Below are 22,363 nucleotides of genomic sequence, written 5' to 3'. Positions count from 1 at the left end.
TCATAGATGAGCTGTATCTGTATGAAAAGATGATGGATGAGGTTTAGTGAAGCTCTTCTTAACAGTAGAGATCTAGGCCAGTGCCGCAGCTCACTAGGCTGATCCTCCACCTGTGGCGCTGGCACCCCGGGTTCTAGTCCCGGTTGGGGCACCGGATTTTGTCCGGGTTGCTCCTCTTCCAGTCTAGCTCTCTGCTGTGGCCCAGGAAGGCAATGGAGAATGGCCCAAGTGCTTGGGCCCTGTACCCGCATGGGAGACCAGGAGGAGGCACCTGGCTCCTGGCTCCTGGCTTCGGATTGGCGCTGTGCCGCCGTAGCGTCCATTTGGGGGGGTGAACCAACGGAGGGAAGACCTTTCTCTGTCTGTCTCTCTCTCTCTGTCTAACTTTGCCTGTCAAAAAAAAAAAAAAAAAAAAAAGTAGTGATCTAATTCTGGGATCCTTCAGAGTTGTCCTTGTATACAGTATTCTCAATTTATCTTAAAGGAATTATGGTTTTATGCTACCAGTATAATCATTGTAGGACTTTTAATGATGAAGATGGGAACCATCTAAAGGTTCAACAGTGCATTTTTAAAAAATGCCTAATCATATGAGAAAATTTTCAGGCTTAATTATTAAGTTATACAAAGGTAGAGATACAAGATTATACATAAATTTGAAATGGAACTACATTAAATTATTAGTTCATCTTGGTAGAAGTCAAATTAATTTTTAATTTTTTTTCTAAAAACTTTTTTCTAAACAGTCTAAAAACTTCACTGTTTTTCATATCTTCCAATGAGCAAGCATTATTTTTTATTTATTTTTAAGATATATTTATTTATTTGAAAATCAGAGTTACAACAGAGAGAGAAGAAGAGGCAGAGAGAGAGAGAGAGGTCTTCCATCCGCTGCTTCACTCCCCAGTTGGCTGTGCCGATCTGAAACCAGGAGCCAGGAGCTTCCCCCAGGTCTTCCCACGTGGGTGCAGGGCCCCAGGGACTTGGGGGGCATCTTCTACTGCTTTTCCAGGCCATAACAGAGAGTTTAGTTGGAAGTGGAGCAGTTGGGATATGAACTGGTGCCCATATGGGATGCTGGCACTGCAGGCAGCAGCTTTCCCCACTATGCACAGCACCTGACCCCAAACATTAGTTTTAAAGATTTATTTATTTATTTATTTGAGAGGCAGAGTAACAGAGAAATCTTCCATCCACTGGTCACTGCCCAAAAAACCACAACACGCAGGGCTGACCCAGGCTGAAGCCAGAAGCCAAGAATTCCATCTGGGTCTCCCAAGTGGTTGATAGGAACTCAAGTATTTGAGCCATCATCCATTGCTTCCCAGGTGCATTAGTAGAGAACTGGATCTGAAGTGGAGGAGCGAGGAATTGAATTGGCGCTCTGTTATGGAATGTAGGCAACCCAAGCAGCGCCTTAACCTGCTTGAACCACAGCAGCCACCCCTAAATACTTTTAAAGTCAGATTTTTTACCTCATTGACTTCTAGGATGAAGCATTGCTTTCCTTTCCTTTCTTGTTTTTGGAAGCAGAGTGAGGTGAAGGCAAGGAGAGAGTTTTCCCCATGTTACCTTTGGTAGAGACATAATTTTAAACCCTTTTAGTTGATTCTTTGGTATTTTCTCCATTTTTGCTTAGTATTCTTATTTTTAAATTTTGAGCATAATTTATTGACTTTTAAATAGTTTTTCTGCTTCCCAGCCCTGTGTTTTGGTTCTTTGCTGTTCTCTCATTTTTTTTCTTTTCTTGTGGATTTATATCTTTAAATTGAAAAATAATGATTTCAGTAGGGGAGGTATGGAATTGCCTGCATTAGATGGTTGCTACTCCTTCTCTAGCCAGAAACGCTTTGGAATCTTAAGAAATTAAGAGGTTTAAAAGTTTAGGTCTCTGTATCTCTGAAAATATTTATATAGTTCATTATAATATTTATGTTTTTATTGATAAGAACCTCTAATTCCCCATTCTGGTCCTGTGTAAGGCAGTTTACCTTCATATTAGCTAACGAATTCTTTTGTATTCACATTCACATGCACAGGGACTTCGAAAAGGTCATGGCATGTGGAATTAAAAGATAATTGAAATCCATACATAGTTTTTTTGGTAATATACATCTTCCATGAACCTTTTGAAGACTCCTATGGATACATTTAGAAAAATTCCTTTTATTATAGATAACTGATCTGTTTATATCCATATATATTTTTGATATAAATTATTTCCTTGGCCAACACACATACACAAAATGAACGACGAGTGAAAGTGTATACTATAATGAAAAAGAAAAATCTCGTCTACCTCTAGAAACTCTTTTTCATTCCTCATAGGTTCTTACCATTAACAGCTTCTATTATATCTTTTTTCTTTATTTTTAAAGATTTATTTATTTTATTTGAGGCGGAGAGAGAGAGAGAATCTGCCATACACTGATTTACTCCCCAAATGGGCCAGGCCGAAGCAAGGAGCCAGGAACTTCAGCATGATCTCTCATGCAGATGGCAAGGGCCCACATACTTGAGCCATCTTCTGCTGCCTTCCCAGGCGCATTAGTGGGGAGCTGAATCAGAAGTGGAGCAGCTCAGACTCAAATCTGCACTCCTGATGTCCTAAGTTGTAGCTTAACTCTCTGTGCCACAATGCTGGCTCCTTTCTCTCTCTGTCTGTCTCTCTCTTTCCCTCCCTCTCTCTCTCTCCCCCTCTGATTTATTTCTTTAAGATTTATTTTATTTATTTGAAAGGCAGAGAGTAAAGGAGATCTTTCATTTACTGGTTCACTCCCCAAATGACCACAGTGGTTAGGGCTGGGCCAGGCCAAAGCCAAGAGCCAGGAACTCTGTCTGGGTCTCCTATGTGGGTGACAGGAGCCCAACATGTGGCCATCGTCCACTGCCATCCCAGGTGCATTAGCAGGTCGCTGGAGTAGAAGCAGAGCATCTAGGACTTGAACTAGCACTCTGAAATGGGATGCCAGTGTCACAAGCCACAACACTGGTTCCAAGATTTAGCTATTTGAAAGACAGTGACATAGTGGGAGAGACACAGAGAGCACTTTTATCTGCTGGTTTACTTCCCAAATGGGCACAATGTTTGGGGCTGGAACATGCCGAAGCCAGGATCCTGAATTCCATCCTGGTTTCCCATTGTGTGGCAGGATCCCAAATGCTTGGGCCATCTTCTCCTGCTTTCCCAGGTGTATTAGCTGGTAAGCTGTATTAGAAGCAGAATAGCTGGGAGTTGAACCGACTCTCTAGTTTGAGATGCTGGTACCACAATGATGGCTCACCTCACTGCCAAAACGCAGCCCTTCATATATCTTCTTGAACATGTTCTCTGTTTTACAGAGAAGTGGTGTGTTATATAATTCTTATACATATGTTCTTTTCACTTAATATGTGTTAAAGTATCAGAGATTCCTCTCTGTACTACTATATATGATGTTCCTTCATTTTTCTTAATGGCTTCTTAATTCTTTGCATCCATGTATCATTAAACATTGGATTTAAATGTGTTTAAACAGTGTTTCATTGTAACTTTCTTCCTAGTGTTTCATTGTTTCAAGCCATAAATAGATATATATATATATATATGAGACTATATATGTTCATATGGTTATTAATGAGTATATGATATTTTAAGAGGTCAACCCTCATGTTATTAAAATGCTTTTTTTTAATTTATTTTTTTTAATTTTTTTATTATTTTTTTGACAGGCAGAGTGGACAGTGAGAGAGAGAGACAGAGAGAAAGGTCTTCCTTTTTGCTGTTGATTCACCCTCCAATGGCCGCCGCGGCTGGCGCGCTGCGGCCAGCGCACCGCGCTAATCCGATGGCAGGAGCCAAGTGCTTATCCTGGTCTCCCATGGAGTGCAGGGCCCAAGCACTTGGACCATCCTCCACTGCACTCTCGGGCCACAGCAGAGAGCTGGCCTGGAAGAGGGGCAACCGGGACAGAATCCGGCGCCCCGACCGGGACTAGAACCCGATGTGCCAGCGCCGCAAGGTGGAGGATTAGCCAGTTGAGCCGCGGCGCCGGCCTAAAATGCTTTTTTAATTGAAGAAAGAAATATGCATCAGTGGTTAAAAATACGGTTAATAAAATATGAATCTTCCTCCTACTAATTTCTCTTCACCCTTGTAAGATAGTCACTGTCACTATTTTTGGGTTTATTTATAGGAAAAAAAATGTATATAAGAGTAGGTAGAGGGGCCGGGTCTGTGGCGTAGCTGGGTAAAGCTGCTGCCTGCAGTGCCAGCATCCCATATGGTTTCCAGTTTGAGTCCCAGCTGCTGCATTTCCAGTCCAGCTCTGTGCTATGGCCTGGGAAAGCAGTAGAAGATGGCTTAAGTCCTTGAGCCCCTGCACCTATATGGGAGACCCGTAAGAAACTCCTGGCTCCTGACTTCAGATCTGTGCAGCTCCTGCCATTGTGACCATCTGGGGAGTGAACCAGCGGATGGAAGACCTCTTTCTTTCTCTCCCTCTCTGTCTCTCCTTCTCTCTGTATAACTCTGACTTTCAAATAAATAAATCTTAAAAAAAAAAAGAGTAGGTAGGTAACTCATTTTAAAAACATTTACTGTAATGTGATTATATTTTAAATACAGAGCCTTATTCCAAACCTTATTTTTTTCACATAAAAATCTTGGCTATTTTAGTATTTCCTTAAAAGCATAAAGATGATAGTCAATTTAAAATATTATGAAAACCAGCTATACCAATTAGAAACATGGTTCAATGATTTATCAGAAGGTAAGCACCCATTTACCTACGCCTCAGCTCAAAAATGGAGCATTCCCAGCACCTAGAGCCCCTTTGGTGTTCCTCCCAGCTGTGTCTTCTGTCTGCCTCAGAGAAGTAACCATTATCCTTGCTTTATAATAAGCATCCTTGATTTCTTTATAAGCTTTTTTTTTAATTTGAGGATTCAGTATTTGCCAGTTTATTTAGTCACTAAAATTTATTTGCAACCCCCCCAGATAATCCCAAAGTTATAATGGTTCAACTTGTGATTTTACAGTAGTGTAAAAGTATACCTACCCATACAGCCATTCAGTTTTTTTCACTTTCACGCAGTATTCAGTAAGTAACATGAGATATTCTACATTTTATTAAAAAAATAGCCTTTGTGTAAGATGAATTTGCCCAAATATAAGCTGATGTAAGTATTCTGAGCGTGTTTAAGATATGTCGCTAAGCTGGGATGCTCAGTAGGTTAGTTTGTAGTGTTTCATGTATTTTTCAACTTAGATTAGTTTATGGAGACATAATTCCATCAAGTTGAGGAGCGTCCATACTTACTGAGTTTGTGGTTTTTCTTAGACTTGCAGAGTTGTGAGTCCCCTGATGTGTACATTTCCTGTTGAAGTCAAGTTATGCATTACTCTGACTTCTTTTTTTAGCTCTTACACTGTAAACAAATGATCTTCTTGCAGACTACTTAATGCCACAGTTGTCTCATTTTTATGCTTTTTGTTTTTGGTTAAGCTGTTTAAAATGACCTGAAAGTGTAGTTTTAAGGTTTATTTGTTTACTTGAAAGACAGAGGAAGAGTGAGAGATCTTCTGTCCATTGATGCACTTCCCAAATGGTCCCAACGAGCAGTGATTTTTGACCAGGCCAAAGCTGGGAGCCTGAGACTCCATCCAGCTTTCCCATGTGGGTGGCTTGTTGCCATTTTCCGATGCTTTCACAGACATATTAGCAGGGAGCTGGATAGGAAGTGGGACAGCCGGGACTAGAGCCTACGCTCTTACAATAGGATGCTGGGATTGCAAGCAGCAGCTTAACCAACTATGTTGGCGCACTGGCTCCCCTCAGAAGTGTAGTTCTGAGGGGTCTCTGGTATTCCTAAACTGAAGAAAGCTGAGGTATGCCTACAGAGAAAACACAAATTAGACAAACTTTGTTCAGGCGTGAGTTCAGTTGTAGTAAATCAATAATATATATTAAAGTATCTTTAAACAGAAGTATGTATAAAAGAGGGTTATGTTTCTGTCACTTGACAAAAAAAATATGATCCTCTAGAAGCTTGTAAGAACTTTATCCTCTATTTCCCCCAGGAGCAGTGGTTTAGTATTTGTTTATTCAGTGTTCTCGGTAATTTAATAGACCAGTAACAAGAATTGACTGCAGTTTTATCACCTAAGTGTGCTTTCCTATCTGCTTGTTTTTCAGATTTTTTAAAGATTTATTTATTTATTTGAAAGTCAGAGTTACACAGAGAGAGGAGAGTTAGAGAGAGGTTTTTTTTTTTTTTTTTTTTTTGACAGGGCAGAGTGGATAGAGAGAGAGACAGAGAGAAAGGTCTTCCTTTTTTTCCATTGGTTCACCCTCCAATGGCCCCCGCAGCTGATCCGAAGCCAGGAGCCAGGTGCTTCTCCTGGTCTCCCTTACGGGTGCAGGGCCCAAGCACTTGGGCCACCCTCCACTGCCTTCCCGGCCCATAGCAGAGAGCTGGCCTGGAAGAGGGGCAACCGGGATAGAATCCGGCACCCCAACTGGGACTAGAACCCGATGTGCCAGCGCCGCAAGGCAGAGGATTAGCCTGTTAAGCCACGGCGCCGCCCGAGAGAGGTCTTCTATCCACTGATTCACTCCCCAACTGGCCACAGTGGTTGGAGCTGCACAGATCCGAAGCCAGGAATCAGGAGTTTCTTCTGAGTCTCCCACATGGGTGTAGGGGCCCAAGCACTTGGGCTATCTTCTACTGCTTTCCCAAGCCATGGCAGAGAACTAGATTGGAAGAGCAGCCGGGACTTGAACCAGCACCCATATGGGCTGCCAGCACTGCTGGTGGCAGCTTTACCTGCTATACCACAGCGCCGACCCTTTTTCGAATTTTATGAGTGGATCATACAATATGTATTCTCTTGAGTCTTGGTTCTCTTGCTTACCACTATATTTGTAAGATGCATTCATTTTGTTATATGTAACAGTTGTATACCATTTTTATTTGTAGAAGTATACCATAATTTATTTTTCCAGCCTCCCATTGAGAAATATAAAGGTTATTTCTGCTCTGTGGATTTTGAAAATAGTATGGCTATGAACATTCCCAGAAATGTCTTCTGTATATGCATGGAAAATTCTATTGGATATATGTAGAGTTGCTGAGTGAACCACATCAAAATGGGAATGCTCTGCAGTTAGGTACTTTTCACAGGAAAGCAGCTGTTAGGAGTGACGAAACTTTCACTTTGGTGAAACATAGGATCTCTTTGCTTTTGCTTTTTTGCTTGTCCTTAAAATTAAGCTTTTGCTTTTTTTTTTTTTTTTTTTTTTTTTTTTTCCACAGGCAGAGTGGACAGTGAGAGAGAGAGAGACTGAGAGAAAGGTCTTCCTTTGCCGTTGGTTCACCCTCCAATGGCCGCCGCGGTTGGCGCACTGCGACCGGTGCACCGCGCTGATCTGATGGTAGGAGCCAGGTGCTTCTCCTGGTCTCCCATGCGGGTGCAGGGCCCAACCACTTGGGCCATCCTCCACTGCACTCCCTGGCCACAGCAGAGAGCTGGCCTGGAAGAGGGGCAACCGGGACAGAATCCGGTGCCCCCACCGGGACTAGAACCCGGTGTGCTGGCGCCGCAAGGCGGAAGATTAGCCTAGTGAGCCGCGGCGCCGGCCTAGCTTTTGCTTTCTTTACTAAGATTTGCTGGGGAGAAAAATATGTTTTGAAAGTAGTACTCATGGCCGGCGCTGTGGCTCAACAGGCTAATCCTCCGCCTTGCGGCGCCGGCACACCGGGTTCTAGTCCCGGTTGGGGTGCTGGTTCTGTCCCGGTTGCCCCTCTTCCAGGCCAGCTCTCTGCTGTGGCCCGGGGATGCAGTGGAGGATGTCCCAAGTGCTTGGGCCCTGCACTCCATGGGAGACCAGGAGAAGCACCTGGCTCCTGTCATCGGATCAGCGCGGTACGCCGGCCACGGCGGCCATTGGAGGGTGAACCAGCAGCAAAGGAAGACCTTTCTCTCTGTCTCTCTCTCTCACTATCCACTCTGCCTGTCAAAAAATAAATTAATTAAAAAATAAATCAATAAAAAATTAAAAAAAAAAAAAAAGAAAGTAGTACTCTTAACACAGTTGAGACAGTTTTCCCTTAAGTTAGGACAGTAGGTGTCGAATTAATGTTTGTAAATTAGCTGGGGAGTACTTGTCATTGTATAGAATTTCAGAAGCAGAAGTGGGAAGAGATTAAATACAGATAAGTGGCACTGTAAGAAACGCAGTGAGTTGAATAAATATGAGATGATTCACTGTTTTAAAAATTACTTGTTTATTAAGGTTTAAATCTAAATATGTAGACATCAAAGCCAAAGATGAATAATTGTATTAAGAAAAAATATTTTGTAACCTCATCATGACTTTTATTTTAGGATGACTATATAATTTATCTTCCCAACCAAGATGAATTACAAAATTTGCCTGCCATTGGTATAAACCATGGAATATCTAGGCAAAGCAGAACATACAGTTGTTCTCATTGAAGATTATTTGTAGATTTAGCTTAATGGATTTTCTTCCAAATCATTGAAGTTTTTAAATAGCACAGAATTTGAAAAATATTATTAATAAATGTGAGTGCAAACTTAGTGTGTTCTTCTTTAATACATTTTAGGCTACGAATCAAGGGTCAAAATTCAAAGACCGTCGACTACAGATATCATGGCACAAGCCCAAGGTACCATCTGTATCCACTGAGACTGAGGAAGAAGAAGTCAAAGAGGAGGTAAATTTAATGACTGAAAATAAGAGTTGAATTAAATCACTTCCAATTATATTTTTCTTGACATAGTATAAATTAAAAGATAAGTGTTGGCCGGCGCCGCAGCTCACTAGGCTAATCCTCTGCCTGGGGTGCCGGCACCCCGGGTTCTAGTCTCGGTCGGGGCGCCAGATTCTGTCCCAGTTGCTCCTCTTCCAGTCCAGCTCTCTGCTGTGGCCCGGGAAGGCAGTGGAGGATGGCCCAGGTCCTTGGGCCCTGCACCCACATGGGAGACCAGGAGAAGCACCTGGCTCCTGGCTTCGGATCGGTGCAGCGCGCCGCCCACAACACACCAGCCATAACGGCCACTTGGAGGGTGAACCAATGGAAAAAGGAAGACGTTTCTCTCTGTCTCTCTCTCTCTCACTCTCCAACTCTGCCTGTCAAAAAAAAAAAAAAAAAAAAGACCAGTCTAGAAGCAAAAATCAGCCTCTTATATTACATGAGGCGACAGGTCTTTGGTGCAGCCCTTAGGGCATCTCTTGGGAAACTCATATCAAACTGTGCCTAGGTTTGTGTTCTTGCTCTGCCCCCAACACCAACTTCCTGTTGATGCGTACCCTGGGAGGCAGTAGATGATGGCTCGAGTATTTGGGTCTGTGTCGTTCATGTGGGAGATCTGGATTGAGTTTCTGGTTCCTGGCTTTGGCCTGGCCTAACCCTGGCCCTTTTGGGCATTTGAGGAGTGAACTAGCAGATAAATTCTGCTCTGTTTCTCTCTCTTTCTGCCTTTCAAATAAAATGGAAAAAAAAATAAGTTTGTGGAAAAATAGAATTAAAAATAAGTCTATCTTAAAAAAAAAAACATGTTCAACAGTTTAACATTTATATTTGCTAATGTGACTTCTAACAGAATTTTATATAAGAAAAGCAGAAATGAGCCCCTTAGTAAAAAACTAAAGAAAACTCTTTGCATTTTGGTAAGGTTTCTGGATACTTGAACTGGTATAAGATTTTAAAGTTTTATTGTCTTGTTATTTTTTAAGATTTTGTTGATTTGAAAGGCAGAGTGACAGAGAGATAGGGGAAGAGAGAGATTGATCCACAAATAATTAGATGTGTATATAAAATATTTGTAATTAAAATATTAGATGTATATATAGAAGGAAAGATTTAGGAGTTTGTGTGGCCTTTTAGATTCCTCATTTTTAAGTTAATGAAATAAAATTATTTTTAATTTATCATAAAAATATTTCAGATTTTTTCTTTCCTTTTTAATATTTTATTTATTTTATTTGAGAGTTAGAGTTACAATGAGAGGGCAAGACAGAGAGAAAGGTCTTCCTTCCTTTGGTTCACTCCCCAACTGGCCACAACGGCCAGAGCTGCACCAATCCAATACCAGGAGCCAGGCGCTTCTTCCTGGTCTCCCACTTGGGTGCAGGGGCCCAAGGACTTGGGTCATCTTCCACTACTTTCCCAGGCCATAGCAGAGAACTGGACTGGAAGAGGGGCAGCCAGGACTAGAACAGATGCCCATATGGGATGCCGCAGATGGAGGATTAACCTACTACGCCACGGCGGCAGCCCCAGGACTTTTTTCTTTCATTTATCCTATAAACATTCACATACTACTTATTTTTCCTGATGATACTAGAATAGAAATCTGTTAGAAGTCGAACAGTTGGCAGGAGAAAAGAATTTATATCTGTTTAAAAAAATATTTTTTGATGTTCTTTTTGTCCTGAAAGATACTCTGCATGTATCACTTGTATGTCCTACATAGGTTTTTTTTTATGTCTTTTTGTGTTTTTAAGATTTATTTTATTTATTTGAAAGAGTTACAAAGGGAGGTAGGGAGAGAGAGATAGAGAGAAGGAGAGAGAGAGAGAGAGAGAGGTCTTCCATCTGCTGGTTCACCTTCTACGTGACCACAACGGCCAACGCTGAGCTAATCTGAAGCCAGGAGCCAGGAGCTTCTGCCAGGTCCCCCACGAGGGTGCAGGGGCCCAAGGACTTGAGCCATCTTCCCCTGCTTTCCCAGGCCATAGCAGAGAGCCAGATCGGAAGTGGAGCAGCAGGGACTTAAACCGGTGCCCATATGGGATGCTGGTGCTGCAGGGCTGGGGCTTTAATCCACTGCACCACAGTGCTGGTCACAGTCTTCTTGTCTTTTAGCCTATAAGCTATTTTACCTCATGTTCCTATACAACTAAGCTGATTTTATCCTCTTTCTCTTCAGGAAACAGAAACCTCAGATTTGTTTTTGCATGATGATGATGACGAAGATGAAGATGAATATGAGTCTCGTTCATGGCGAAGATGAAATCTGATGAGAGCTGTATAATTTTTAGGAATATTGTTTAGAAGAACAACTTTTTAAAATTATTTAAAGAAGTCAATGAGCCAAAAAATTTTTTTTATTTTTTTTCAACACAGTAGGTTTAAGGACAGCAAGTTTGCTATTTAAACACATCTCATAACTGTACATGATATTAAAGCACCAAAGGCCTAGTGACTTTTACACAGTTGTGAAGATCTACAGGAATGATATGGATAATCTCTAGAGCCTTATTTTCCACACCTTTTTTTGTTGCTATTGGTGTTGGATGATGATGTAAATGACAGGGTGTTCAGAAATTTTATTTTGGATTATAATCTGATAAAATTTCATTAAATGACAAAATTGCCTGGAATCTCTTAACTCTAAGCTATTATGGATGGGTTGTCAGACAGTAGGAGATATTTGTAATTAAAATACTCTTTCGCTTTCAAGAGTTGTCTTGGAAGAAAAGTAAATTTATTTTAATTTTTTTACCGTAGAAGAGTCCAATTTGTATTCAATCTAAATTTTTTTTCAGGTTTTTTATGTGCAGTAATACTATTTCAGTGAAAATCACAACAAACTCTGTTCTTAAAGGCTATAAGGTAATGATAGCTAGCTCTATGGTAATTCCATTCTCATCACATTAACTCCTGTACTTTTCCTTCTACTGATCTTTGCTTTGCCACTCAGCATTGTTCAGTTGGTTCCTTTTTTTAATTTAGTAATATTTTCAGAATGTAAAAGGCTTTCACCTATTGCCTCTTTCTTGTCCCCCTTTATTCCTCTTGCCTGTTTTTTAATAGGCCTGACATACTCATTATTAAGATGATTGATTTGGGCCACCAAAAGTCAGTCCCCAATAAAAGGTTTAAAGCAACACCTTGATAAATAAGTGATGTTTTGATCAGAATAATAGAAGAATGGGGGGAGTCACCAGCCTTTTTTTTTTTTTTCCTTCTATTTTAAATCTTCAGTTTAGTTGTAGTTATACAAAAAGGTTAAAAAGTGTCTGAAATTTTCTAAATTTCAACCATGATGGTGAGGGTACGGGGGTAGGGTGGAGGTAGGGCAGGGGCCTGGGGTGTTAGTAATAAATGGGAGTCATAACTTGACTTTGATCAGATGATCTTATATTTTCATAATTTTGTAGCGTGTTGCTATCCATGCACATGCATCCTTCAGTAGACAGTTTCCTTTCCTGTGTGCATTTTTACTGTACACTGTATAGAGTAGAGTATCTGTTAAGTAAGATATATATGTAAATTTATGTCCTTGTGTTCTGAATGTTAGATGGAAAAGCAGAGGAGCAACACTACACTGTACTGACCACTAGGGAAATAAAATGATTATTGTATCTAGGATATCACTTTTTCAAGGGTATACACATCTGTGCTTTTATAAATGTGTGGTGTGAAAATTTGAAATTTCCTGTTGGCTTCAGAGGGTTCTTGGTGATCGCTCTAAAAATTTGTTTCTTGAGGTAATGACTCTTTTTCAGAATAGAATCCATTCACTAAAAAACTTAAAACCATCAGGACTCTAGATTCACTTAACCACAGGAAGTTACATCCCATGTTCTAATCACCTTTTCTCTTCTACATAATTTCCTGGAATGATGTGTCTAGCCAGGGTCATTTTTAAGTTCATATAATTGTCCCTTCATAACAAGGGAATCCTTTTTCGAGGTTATTGTTAGATTTCTGGTAACACTGAAGCTAAAATAAACTTACAAGCATAGAAAGAAAACATTAGAATGGGGTACCTAGAATAAGCACTCTTGCTCCTTACTCCTCCATCATCTCTAATGAAATTTTCTTAATGTCTGTGGCTCAGTCATATATATTTTGAAAGATTCGTCGTAGTGAATATTTTGAGTCCTGACAGTTTAAACATGATAGAGGGAACAAAGGATTTATATATTTTTTGTACAAAGGTTTTTCTTAAGCTGTATAATTTTGTAAATAATTTGTTTGGTTTTTGGTTTTGTTTTCTTTTTTGTTTTGTTTTCTTTTTGTGTGTGTGTGTGTACTAAAACTACCAGCGTATAGATTTCAATAAGAATTGTTGTATTTTTGTATTTGGAAACTGAAAATTACAGTAAATTAATGGAGCTGTAAGAAAATTTTCAGTAGACTGACAGTTCAATAGAATGAGATTCCTTTTCATATGATTTTTTACCCTCAAAATTGTCATCTTATTACACTCTTAGGAAGTTGAGGATTTGACTTTTTAGTTATTGGGGGCAGGGAATGAAAGAGAAAGTGTTAAGATTTGAGGTTTTTTGTGTAAATTTGATTTTTAGTACACCTTAAAAAAGACTGAAATGCTTTCAAAGTGTCATTTCTAAGAATTCTAAAACATTTTGACTCATAAATAAATTCAAATGCATAAAACAGTTGAATTTTTTTTTGTTACCCTCCTCTTTGGAGTTTTTTATCCTACCTTCAAATCCCCAACTGTTAGAATTTCTCTTAAAAGTGAAGTGAAGAACCACAATGTTTTGTTTTCTTTACATCTTCATTTACAGAAATTAACATACAGCACCTGAGGTAGATTCTGCTGTTCTTTTATGCGTGATGTGTTTACAAGTAGCTGATCAGCAGCAACCTCCCAGCAGGCTGGCTGGGTCAGGCTGATTTACTAGATTACTGCCCAAGCTCAAAAAAAAAAGCTAATCCCAAAGAAATTTCCCTCAATTTCTTCTTGGAATATTGAGAACATACTGTCACCAGCTGAGATGATCTAATGGAGAACAGCCCTGTTAAGGTGAAAGGTCTGTGGTGATCATTATTTCAAAACAGAAGAAAAAAAAAATCATGTGAAAAGGAATAGTGGTTCCTCTTGATGTATAGTATGCCTGTATTATAGTTTTTATGAATTGTGAACTTGTGTAATAGTATAATAGGAGATACTGTTGAATTTCTAACTGTTTATACATTTAAATTCATATATGTAATGTTTGTTTTATCGATTACAATCTGAATTTCTAAGAAGCATGTTGACTTTTGCAATAAAGATGCAATATGGAATGGTTCACAATTGGAAAAAAAAAGATGAAAGTATTTAAAATTTAAAAGAATTTGGAAAATTTCTGAACCATTCCAAAATTATAACAATCACCAAAAGAGCTGTAATTCTGGCTTGTTCTGGAAAGAAAGAAAATGTATGTGTGTATGCTTGCTCATGAGAGAGAGTCAGTAGTGGATATGTGTGTGTATTTTATGTTGAGTTTATATATATGAGAGAATGCCACTTAGTATGAAGTCACTGGCTAGTAAGTATTCAGCAGAGTAACTCCCTACACAGGGTAGCATGAAGAATGAAAGAACAGGGTATTAAGCTACTATTTGTAGGCAATTCTTGGTAGCCCTATGTTTTGGTTAATGGATGGGTCTTGGTACCCCCAAATACAAAGCACAATTTTATGATAGCAGTTATTTTCATGTTGTCTTGATACACCTGCCAACAATAAAAGAGAGAAGGGAAAGAATACTGACAAGAGATGACAGCAAAATACAAGTTCTATGTGATAAAACTTGTAAGGAGTAACAGGAGAAAGCAGTGATTGTACACAAAAGGACTGGGTGTGATGGGAAAGGGAAGGAAGGACGTCCCTTGGGCTCCTGCTTTCTCATTTTAAAAATTGCAGTTCTTATGAAATTCCCCTTATAATGATTATGGACCAAGAAAGTCATTCTTTAAATTTCATTTTATATAGGAAAACACGAAAGAATGAGAGTGAATTTTACTTTCATTCTTTTCAAATAGAGGCATTTGTATTTTATATATTATGTAAATAGCAAATAAGCTCTGTGACCATTTGTTTTGAACAGATCTCAGTTGATTCTATATAAATTTATACTAAACATCAGTTGTAGGACTTTTGGGGGGAGGGCAGGTATAATTCTGAACATAATTTTATCTCTTTAAGAATAGCAAGTCAAATATTTTACTAAAATGGAGTGCTGATTAACAGAAATTAGTGGTTTTATGTGGGGTTTTTAATGATTTTGGTGTAAATTGTACTAAAGGATATGTTTTGAGTCATCAGCCCAACATATTTAGTCATGCATGGTGCAGTAAACAACTGTGACTCAGTACAAGGTTTTGGATAATTGAGTCAGGCAGGAAAACTGCTGTTAACACATCCTTGCAGGACAGGGTAGAACTCCCATATTATATTCATTTTTAGTCTCAAAGACTACTTGAGGGGCCAACCAGTGTTGACTCTGAAATAGTCTATATACTGATATCACCTGCGTTTGAATCACTTCCGTTTATGCTAAATTGATTTTATTGCCAAGAGATCGCCTTTCAACAGGATCATCTACCATTTGGCCTCCTACCTGTTCTGCAATCGACCTTAGGTTAACCAAACCATTCTGAGATAGGCGACTTGATACAGGTGAAATTAAGGTCAGAATCGTGTTTGACAATTGCTTGCAAGATATTTGTGGTTTGCATCTCAGACTTCTGCAAGCGGATTTTTTCCCTTTTTTGGTGGCTGTGGCTAGGTCACTAAAATAAGCTAGTGATAACTATTGCTGATACTTTAAAAATATTTATTTGTTGAAAGTCAGTTACAGAGAGAAAAGGAGAGACAGAGATCTTCCATCCATTGGTTCACTTTCCAGATGGCCTCAATCAGGAACCAAGAACTTCACCAGGTCTCCCACATAGGTGGCAGGGGCCAGGTGCTTGGGCCATCTGCTGCTGCTTTTCCCAGGCTATTAGCAGAACACTAACCAGCACCATGTGGGATTCAAGCGTTCGTTTTTTTAATAATTAGCCATATTTTTGTTGATTAAGATCTTAATACTGTTTTGTAAAAACCTTACAAAATTATGTAAGTTTCTTGAGTTTTAAAATTATATTTATTTATACAAAAGGCACAAAGAGAGGGAGAAACAGAGCTCTCCATCCACTGGCTTGCTTCTGAAATAGTTACTAGGTGAATTAATTAGCAGGGAGCTGAATCAGAAGTAAAGCAGCCCAGACTGGAGCTGGTGCTCCGAGGTGGGATGGCAGCGTCAGTGGCATCTTGACCTGTTGCACAATGCTTGTCCCTAAAGTTCTTTTGATTTCATTTGTTCTTAGTTTGCCCCTAGACTGCTATCATTGTAAGATATTGATAGATTTCTCCCAATTAAATCAGTAAAGGCTTACGCTTGCTTTGCCAAATGAAATTTTAAGAATGGTTTGGCTTCAAGGTTGAGATTGAGCTGCCATAGGTTCAGTTTGACTTCGTAGACCAAGCATTGCCTGTTTAGATCAGCATTCATTTCTCTATAAATTACTGAGTTTAATTCTGAACCACCCTCCAAGTATGTTATTACTGTAGGATGCGAGTTTTTAGCATGTAGAACCTGTAGGGGGCTCCAAAAGGCAAAATTTGAAGCAACGACTCACAGCAGAGCACAATGAGACACACTTTAACACACGCTGAACAGATTTACAAAACAATACCCCCACTATCCAAAGTGCCACTTATATTTATTTTATTAGATAAAGATTGTCAGGATCCGTTATTTGGCTTTCAAAATTGCAGGTTGTAAAACTAGCCTGTAGAGTTGCAAGGTGCATATTGCACTTTTCACTTATTTGCTATGACATTGATACTCAAGTATGAAATGATACAACTTTATCTTACGTACTTATTTTGCTTCGAAAGATGTTTTGGAGTCTAAAGTTGACCTTTAGTCCAAAAAGTGAAAATAATGCCCTTTCCTCAACGTGGAAAACAACTTCTCAGTGACTTTTTAAACTTGCCTACAATTTAAAATTTTTGCCATTATGTGTCGTCCTTAGGAAGGGGGTAGAATACTGGTATATTGGTGCTACTTACGTAATTCAAGTCACTTGTCCGAAATTACCTATTTCTAAAAATCTACCTGTGAAATCCACACAACTACAGTTAGGCTTTGAGTTTAATTCTGCTCAGTTAAAAATCGCCCTTACTCAATCTTTCCAAACAAACCAATTTTGATATGTGAGAAGTTTGTGCATATTCTGACATTGTACCATTGAATTTACCCTCTTCAAAGATCCCTGTGAATGTGTCAGAAACGGATAAGCCCCTGTATGAAAATAACTGCCTATTTTTGCCACTTTTCTTAATCTGAAGCAAGTGTGTCATTAGTATCTTTATATTACACAGGTTTTCCGGTTTCTAAAATGTGCAGGTGAAGAGGAACATGTTGATGACAATGTGGCAATGCTTAAAAATCTGTAGAAGAAAGCAGTTAAGTCTGCAAAGTAACAAAATCAGCACTAATGTGGGAAATACAGATTTCTTAGACCTTTCAGTATTTCTACCCTCTTCTCTATGTACTTTTCATTTGGAATTTTCCTTAAGCAATAAAGCCAGACCTCCTTATAATTCTTTTTTTTAAAGGTTTATTTATTTATTTATTTGAAAGTGACACGGAAGCAGAGACAAAGAGGAATCTTCTTTCTGCTGGTTTACTCACCAAATGATTGCAACAGTTGAGGCAGGACCAAACTGAAGCTGGTAGCCCATTACTCCATTCAGGTCTCCCATGTGGTTGGCAGGGGCCCAAGTACTTGGGCCATCTTGTGCTGCTTTCCCAGGTGCATTAGCAGGGAGCTGGATTGGAAGCAGAGAAGCCAGGACTTGAACCAGCATTCTGATATGGGATACTGGTATTGTAGGCTGTGGCTTAAACCGCTGTGCCACAATGCCAGCCCTTGGGCAGTTATTTTCAATTGGCTTGGCTTATAATTTTAGACTTCTCCAAAGCAAAAAGCCAAAATGTGGCATATATTGAATGTAAACTGTACCCCCAGATAGTGGGCTGAGTAGTTCGCCTGCACTCTGTGCTTAGGACAGCCATTGAGGGTGATGCTCCTACCTCCTGGTTCAGCACTGAAAACTGAACTTAAGAGAGATTGAATTACTTCCCTGAGGTCACACTTGAACACGGGTCTGATTCTAGAGCTTATGTTCTTGACCTCTGTGCTCTACTGCTTCCAATGAAGTAAAACGTTCCAAGCCTGCAGCGTCACTGGTCTTTTTCATTAGTGTCTGTCAGACACTGCCATTTCAGCTCCATCTATCTCATCTGCCTTGGATTGAAACCAGGCTCCCTTGGGAAGGAACACCATGGTTTTAGGTAGCATATTGGAAACTATAGTGTTTATGCTAATTTGTGGAGAAACATTTTAAAGTAATAATATTCTGTGACCTCCACCATGTACGGCCAGCCAATTTGATAAGTTTCACAATAATTTGGCTATATCATAACGTATGTTTATTTTCAATTTTATCTTAAGTATATTTTCCCTGTGGCAAACTGAATTATGATAATTTTTCAGGATTTCTACCTTGCTTTTCAATATATCTGTGCTTTCTTCCTTTTAACCTTGGCATTAAAAAAATCATGTTGTACATAAATAAGTTTACATGCTTTAATTTAATGATGGTTTCATATAGTATACTGAATCTTTGAGTCAGAAAGTGCTGAGAATAGCAGAGTTCATCTATAGTTATATTTATGCCATAGATTTTTTTAAAAAACAATATGTATTCAGTGAATAAAACTGATGTTCGTGTTGTTGTGCTTATAGAGTTATTGATGTTTACATGTTCAGATTTTTGTTTTAGCAATGCCATTTAAAATCCTGTTGGATATATAATTTTCACTGTTTTTGGAAATTAGCAAATATTTATTGACTTGTAATTGTTATGGTAATAGTTGCCTTCTGAAAAAAAAAAAAAAGAAGCTGTAATTAGTCTTGAGAGAAAGGGGCCTTTTTAAAAATTCTGCGACAGCCTGTGAGAAAACTAGACATATTTTAACAGGCTCAATGGGAAATTCTTGACAAGTTTTTTAGCTGTATAGTTCCAGTATGATAACTGTATCAGGGAAATGCTGAGACAAAAGAATGGTCAAAACATTTTGCAGGTAAAACAGTACATGTTTTTAGAAAGGTACTTTCCCCTAAAAATAAATTTGTATTATGTCATGTGTTTAAAAAATTTCACTGTTATTACATGCTAAAAAAAGCATATATGCTGTTAAAGAATCAACATGTTCTGTTTTGAAATACAAAAGATAGGGAAGAATTTTATATATAGAACTTAATTTCTTAGAATTATAACTTTTTTATTTTTTGAAAATTTTCTACAAATAACTATGAAGCACTTATCTCCGTGTGATTTATTTAAATCTAATAAATTATACATTTCTGCACTTTAGTCATTCATGTGAACATTATTTGGAGTCATCTCAATAGAATGGTGCTGTCTGGTCTCCTGAGGCCCAAAGTATGTCAAAGAAGTTTCCTCTACTCTTAGTTCTTTACATTTTCAAGTAAATATTATTGATAAGTCAGATCAAGCTAAAGAAAAGTCATTAAAGTTCCAAGTAAATTATTAAAATCTACGTAAGAGTGAGGACTCTCTTTAGGAAAGCTGCTGTGCCGAGTTCCTGATACTTCTGGAAAATTGAGTGGACATATGTGAACTTCTCAGAAATGGTCACATCCTGAGGATGAATTGGAACATAACTGGTGTATTCAGACATGATGGAAAACTTTTAGCATTATCTGTTAAATAGCCACACGGCATATTTTGCCTCTTATTTTATACCTCTGGAAGATTGCCTTTTTATTCATTTTGACATTCTGGTTATCCTCACTGGCAATTCTTTCATGTCTCATAGACCCAGGTCCCAGACTTGGTTATAGTATGTAGTTTCATTTGTTTTCCTTTCTTTTTGGCCTACATGAATCACAACCCAAAGAGAATCTGCACATTTAAAGTCGGAGGAAAGTACAATGAGTCTTGATTGTGTTTAACATTTAATAAAGTCATCCTCCACCATTCTTAGCAAGAACCAGAATGGATTTGTGTGTGTGTGTGTGTGCCATAAATAAGAATTGAATTAAGAGAACAGATGAGAGGGAGTAAGATGTCCTGCACACAGAAGCCCTTTAATAACTGTTGAGTAAATGCCTTAATGTACCACCAGGAGCGGTGATCACGAACAGCCCATCTCCACGTTTTATTTGTTTAATTCTCTTCATTTTACCACAGTCAATTTTAATGGCACTAGGAAGAAATGATTGTCAACTCAGGAAGGGGGCTGCAAAGCCTTTATTGCACTGCAATTATGCTCCCTATTTTTTTTTCCTGAGTCTTGGTTTCTTTAACCATGGTATCATTTTTGCATAGTAGTTTGAACGTCACTAATCTGTGTCTGAGAGAGGGGTTGCAAGCAGAATTCTCAAGGCACTTGGATCTGATAAAGGCAGCTCCTCTCCTACAACCCAGGGTATTCCTCAGTCAAATAGTGGCCAGCAAAGCTCCAGCTTCATGATCAAAGTAATGCTGTCTACTATCTCACTGTGCTGAGTGTTTTGCATATATTATCATTTAACTCTCAACAACTGGTATACTGTTTTTCTTTTTTGTACAAGGCAAAACTGGGGCATAGATAGGTTGTGTCACCTATATTGAAAGTAGGGCTTTAAAAAAAGATTATTTAAAGACAAAGTGAAAGCAAGAGAGAGAGAGAGCACACCAGCTTTCCCATCTGTTGATTTACTGCCCAAATGGCCGTAACAGCTAGATATGGCCTAGGCTGAAACCAGGAGCCAGGAACTCCTTTCTGGTCTCCCACATGGGAGTACTTGGGGCTTGTTCTGCTGTCTTCCTAGGTGCATTAGCAGATAGTTGGGTTGGAAGTGAAGCAGCAGGACTCAAATTAGCACTCTGAGATGGTATGCTGATGTTGCAAGCAGCCGCTTAACCTGCTACAGCACAACACCAGCCCCAGAGTAGGGCTTCTAACCATTGCTTGAGCCTCCATTCATATTTCAATTCTTGCTACATGTGTGAAATGTGATTACTTACTTTTTGAAGACTCAGTTTACTCAAAGTGGTTATTAAGTTAGTATCTACTTAATGCTCCTGAGATTAGAATGAGCACTGAGACATTACTGAAAGTATTTTGTGAAATGTTCATCACTACTAGCAAATTATTTAAGCTTAATTACATTGTCTAAATGGAGTTATTTTCACCTGCAATTGAATTTCCAGTCTTGGTTACATAACATCTTGTGGAATGATCTAAGTAAATGCGTTGGTGGTGTTGGAGAAAAGAGAAGGAACTACTTCATACCCGGGTTGCCTCTGTGTGTTTCTGTAATACACCATGATAATCAACTGGATAGAGACACTGGACTCTAGGTAGTGGTGTTTTTTACTCCTCAGCAGTTGGTAAGTGCACTTTACATGTAGCCAAGAAGTGAGCCAGATGCCGTATATTAGTGCAGGTGGTTGACTCTGACTAGAATCCCCTCTTAGCAATTTTCCTTAGATCTTGGGAAGCATAAATATCTCCCTCGTCTTTTTTTTTTTTTTTAAGATTTATTTATTTGCTTGAAAGGGGGAGTTACAGAGAGGCAGAGGCAGAGAGAGGACCTGCACGAGGTGACCACAGTGCCCGCCCCTCCCTAGTCTTGAACTCTTTGGGTATTTACTTAATAGAGTCACGCTTCAAAATCACCCTTACTGGCTGTTTCATTGTCTGCCATATGGTCAGCTTCAGCTTGATAAACCTGTTCATGTGAATCTCCTCATTATATTCAATGGGGTTTTCCCATGCCTTAACAATTCCACAGTGTATATAGTGACATATAAGTGATGGCCAATGAAGTATGCTTTAGGGTGCTACCAAAGAAAAACAATTAAAAAGGGAAAATTGATGAAAAACTATTGCTTGTAAAGAATATAGAAGTCATAGCTATTGAAAGGATATGAGTATGCCCTTAGTGAAAAGTCCATGAAATAACCACACAACTCATTCACAGAATCTGTGTTTCTGGATAATAGAAAAATATGGAAAAGCAAGCTGTCATTTTCTTTTATAAAATTATTATCCAAATGATACACATTACAAAAAGAATCAGGGTATTAAAACTATTAAACTTTTTGAGTGTATTCTATTATAACCCTTTTAAACAAATGCAGTGATCTATTGAACACTCTAGAGCATGAAAATGTTTTAAACGCTCAAATGGAAAATGAGGCTTTCCTGTGCTTGCGCCTCACTTGCAGCACACCAAACTGTTAGAACGCAGGCAGACTTTGATTTCCGCGTCAATATTTTTCTATCCCTATTTTGCATTCTCTGAGGACATCATCTCTCTTTTCATAAATCTGCAGACCTCTTCGCCCTCGCCTCTCCCCTTTCTCTGTGGCAGAGGACTCCCCTTTGTTTCTTTAGGAAGAAAGGAGATGGTGGCCACGTGATTCTCTCCTGTGTAGCCAGGGGCACTGGTGCTTAATCCACAGGGAGTCCTTCTTTGTTTTCT

At 39.0% G+C, this 22,363-nt stretch overlaps 1 protein-coding gene across 6 annotated transcripts in view; it reads left to right on the top strand.

Annotated features, from left to right (window-relative positions):
• RBM27 (RNA binding motif protein 27) overlaps positions 1 to 19,181 on the top strand; it is a 116,692-nt gene extending 97,511 nt beyond the window's left edge. For all 6 annotated transcript variants that reach the window (XM_062188904.1, XM_062188901.1, XM_062188905.1 and 3 more), the window contains 2 exons: positions 8,611 to 8,721; positions 10,940 to 19,181. In XM_062188904.1, coding sequence (XP_062044888.1) covers positions 8,611 to 8,721; positions 10,940 to 11,023 — 195 coding nt within the window. In that variant the 3' untranslated portion in view covers positions 11,024 to 19,181. The remainder of the gene's footprint in view (positions 1 to 8,610; positions 8,722 to 10,939) is intronic.
• The last annotated feature ends 3,182 nt before the right edge of the window (positions 19,182 to 22,363 follow it).

The sequence above is a fragment of the Lepus europaeus genome, chromosome 4 (assembly GCF_033115175.1).
Source record: "Lepus europaeus isolate LE1 chromosome 4, mLepTim1.pri, whole genome shotgun sequence".
Taxonomy (NCBI): domain Eukaryota; kingdom Metazoa; phylum Chordata; class Mammalia; order Lagomorpha; family Leporidae; genus Lepus; species Lepus europaeus.
This window is presented reverse-complemented; position numbering and strand designations above follow the sequence as displayed.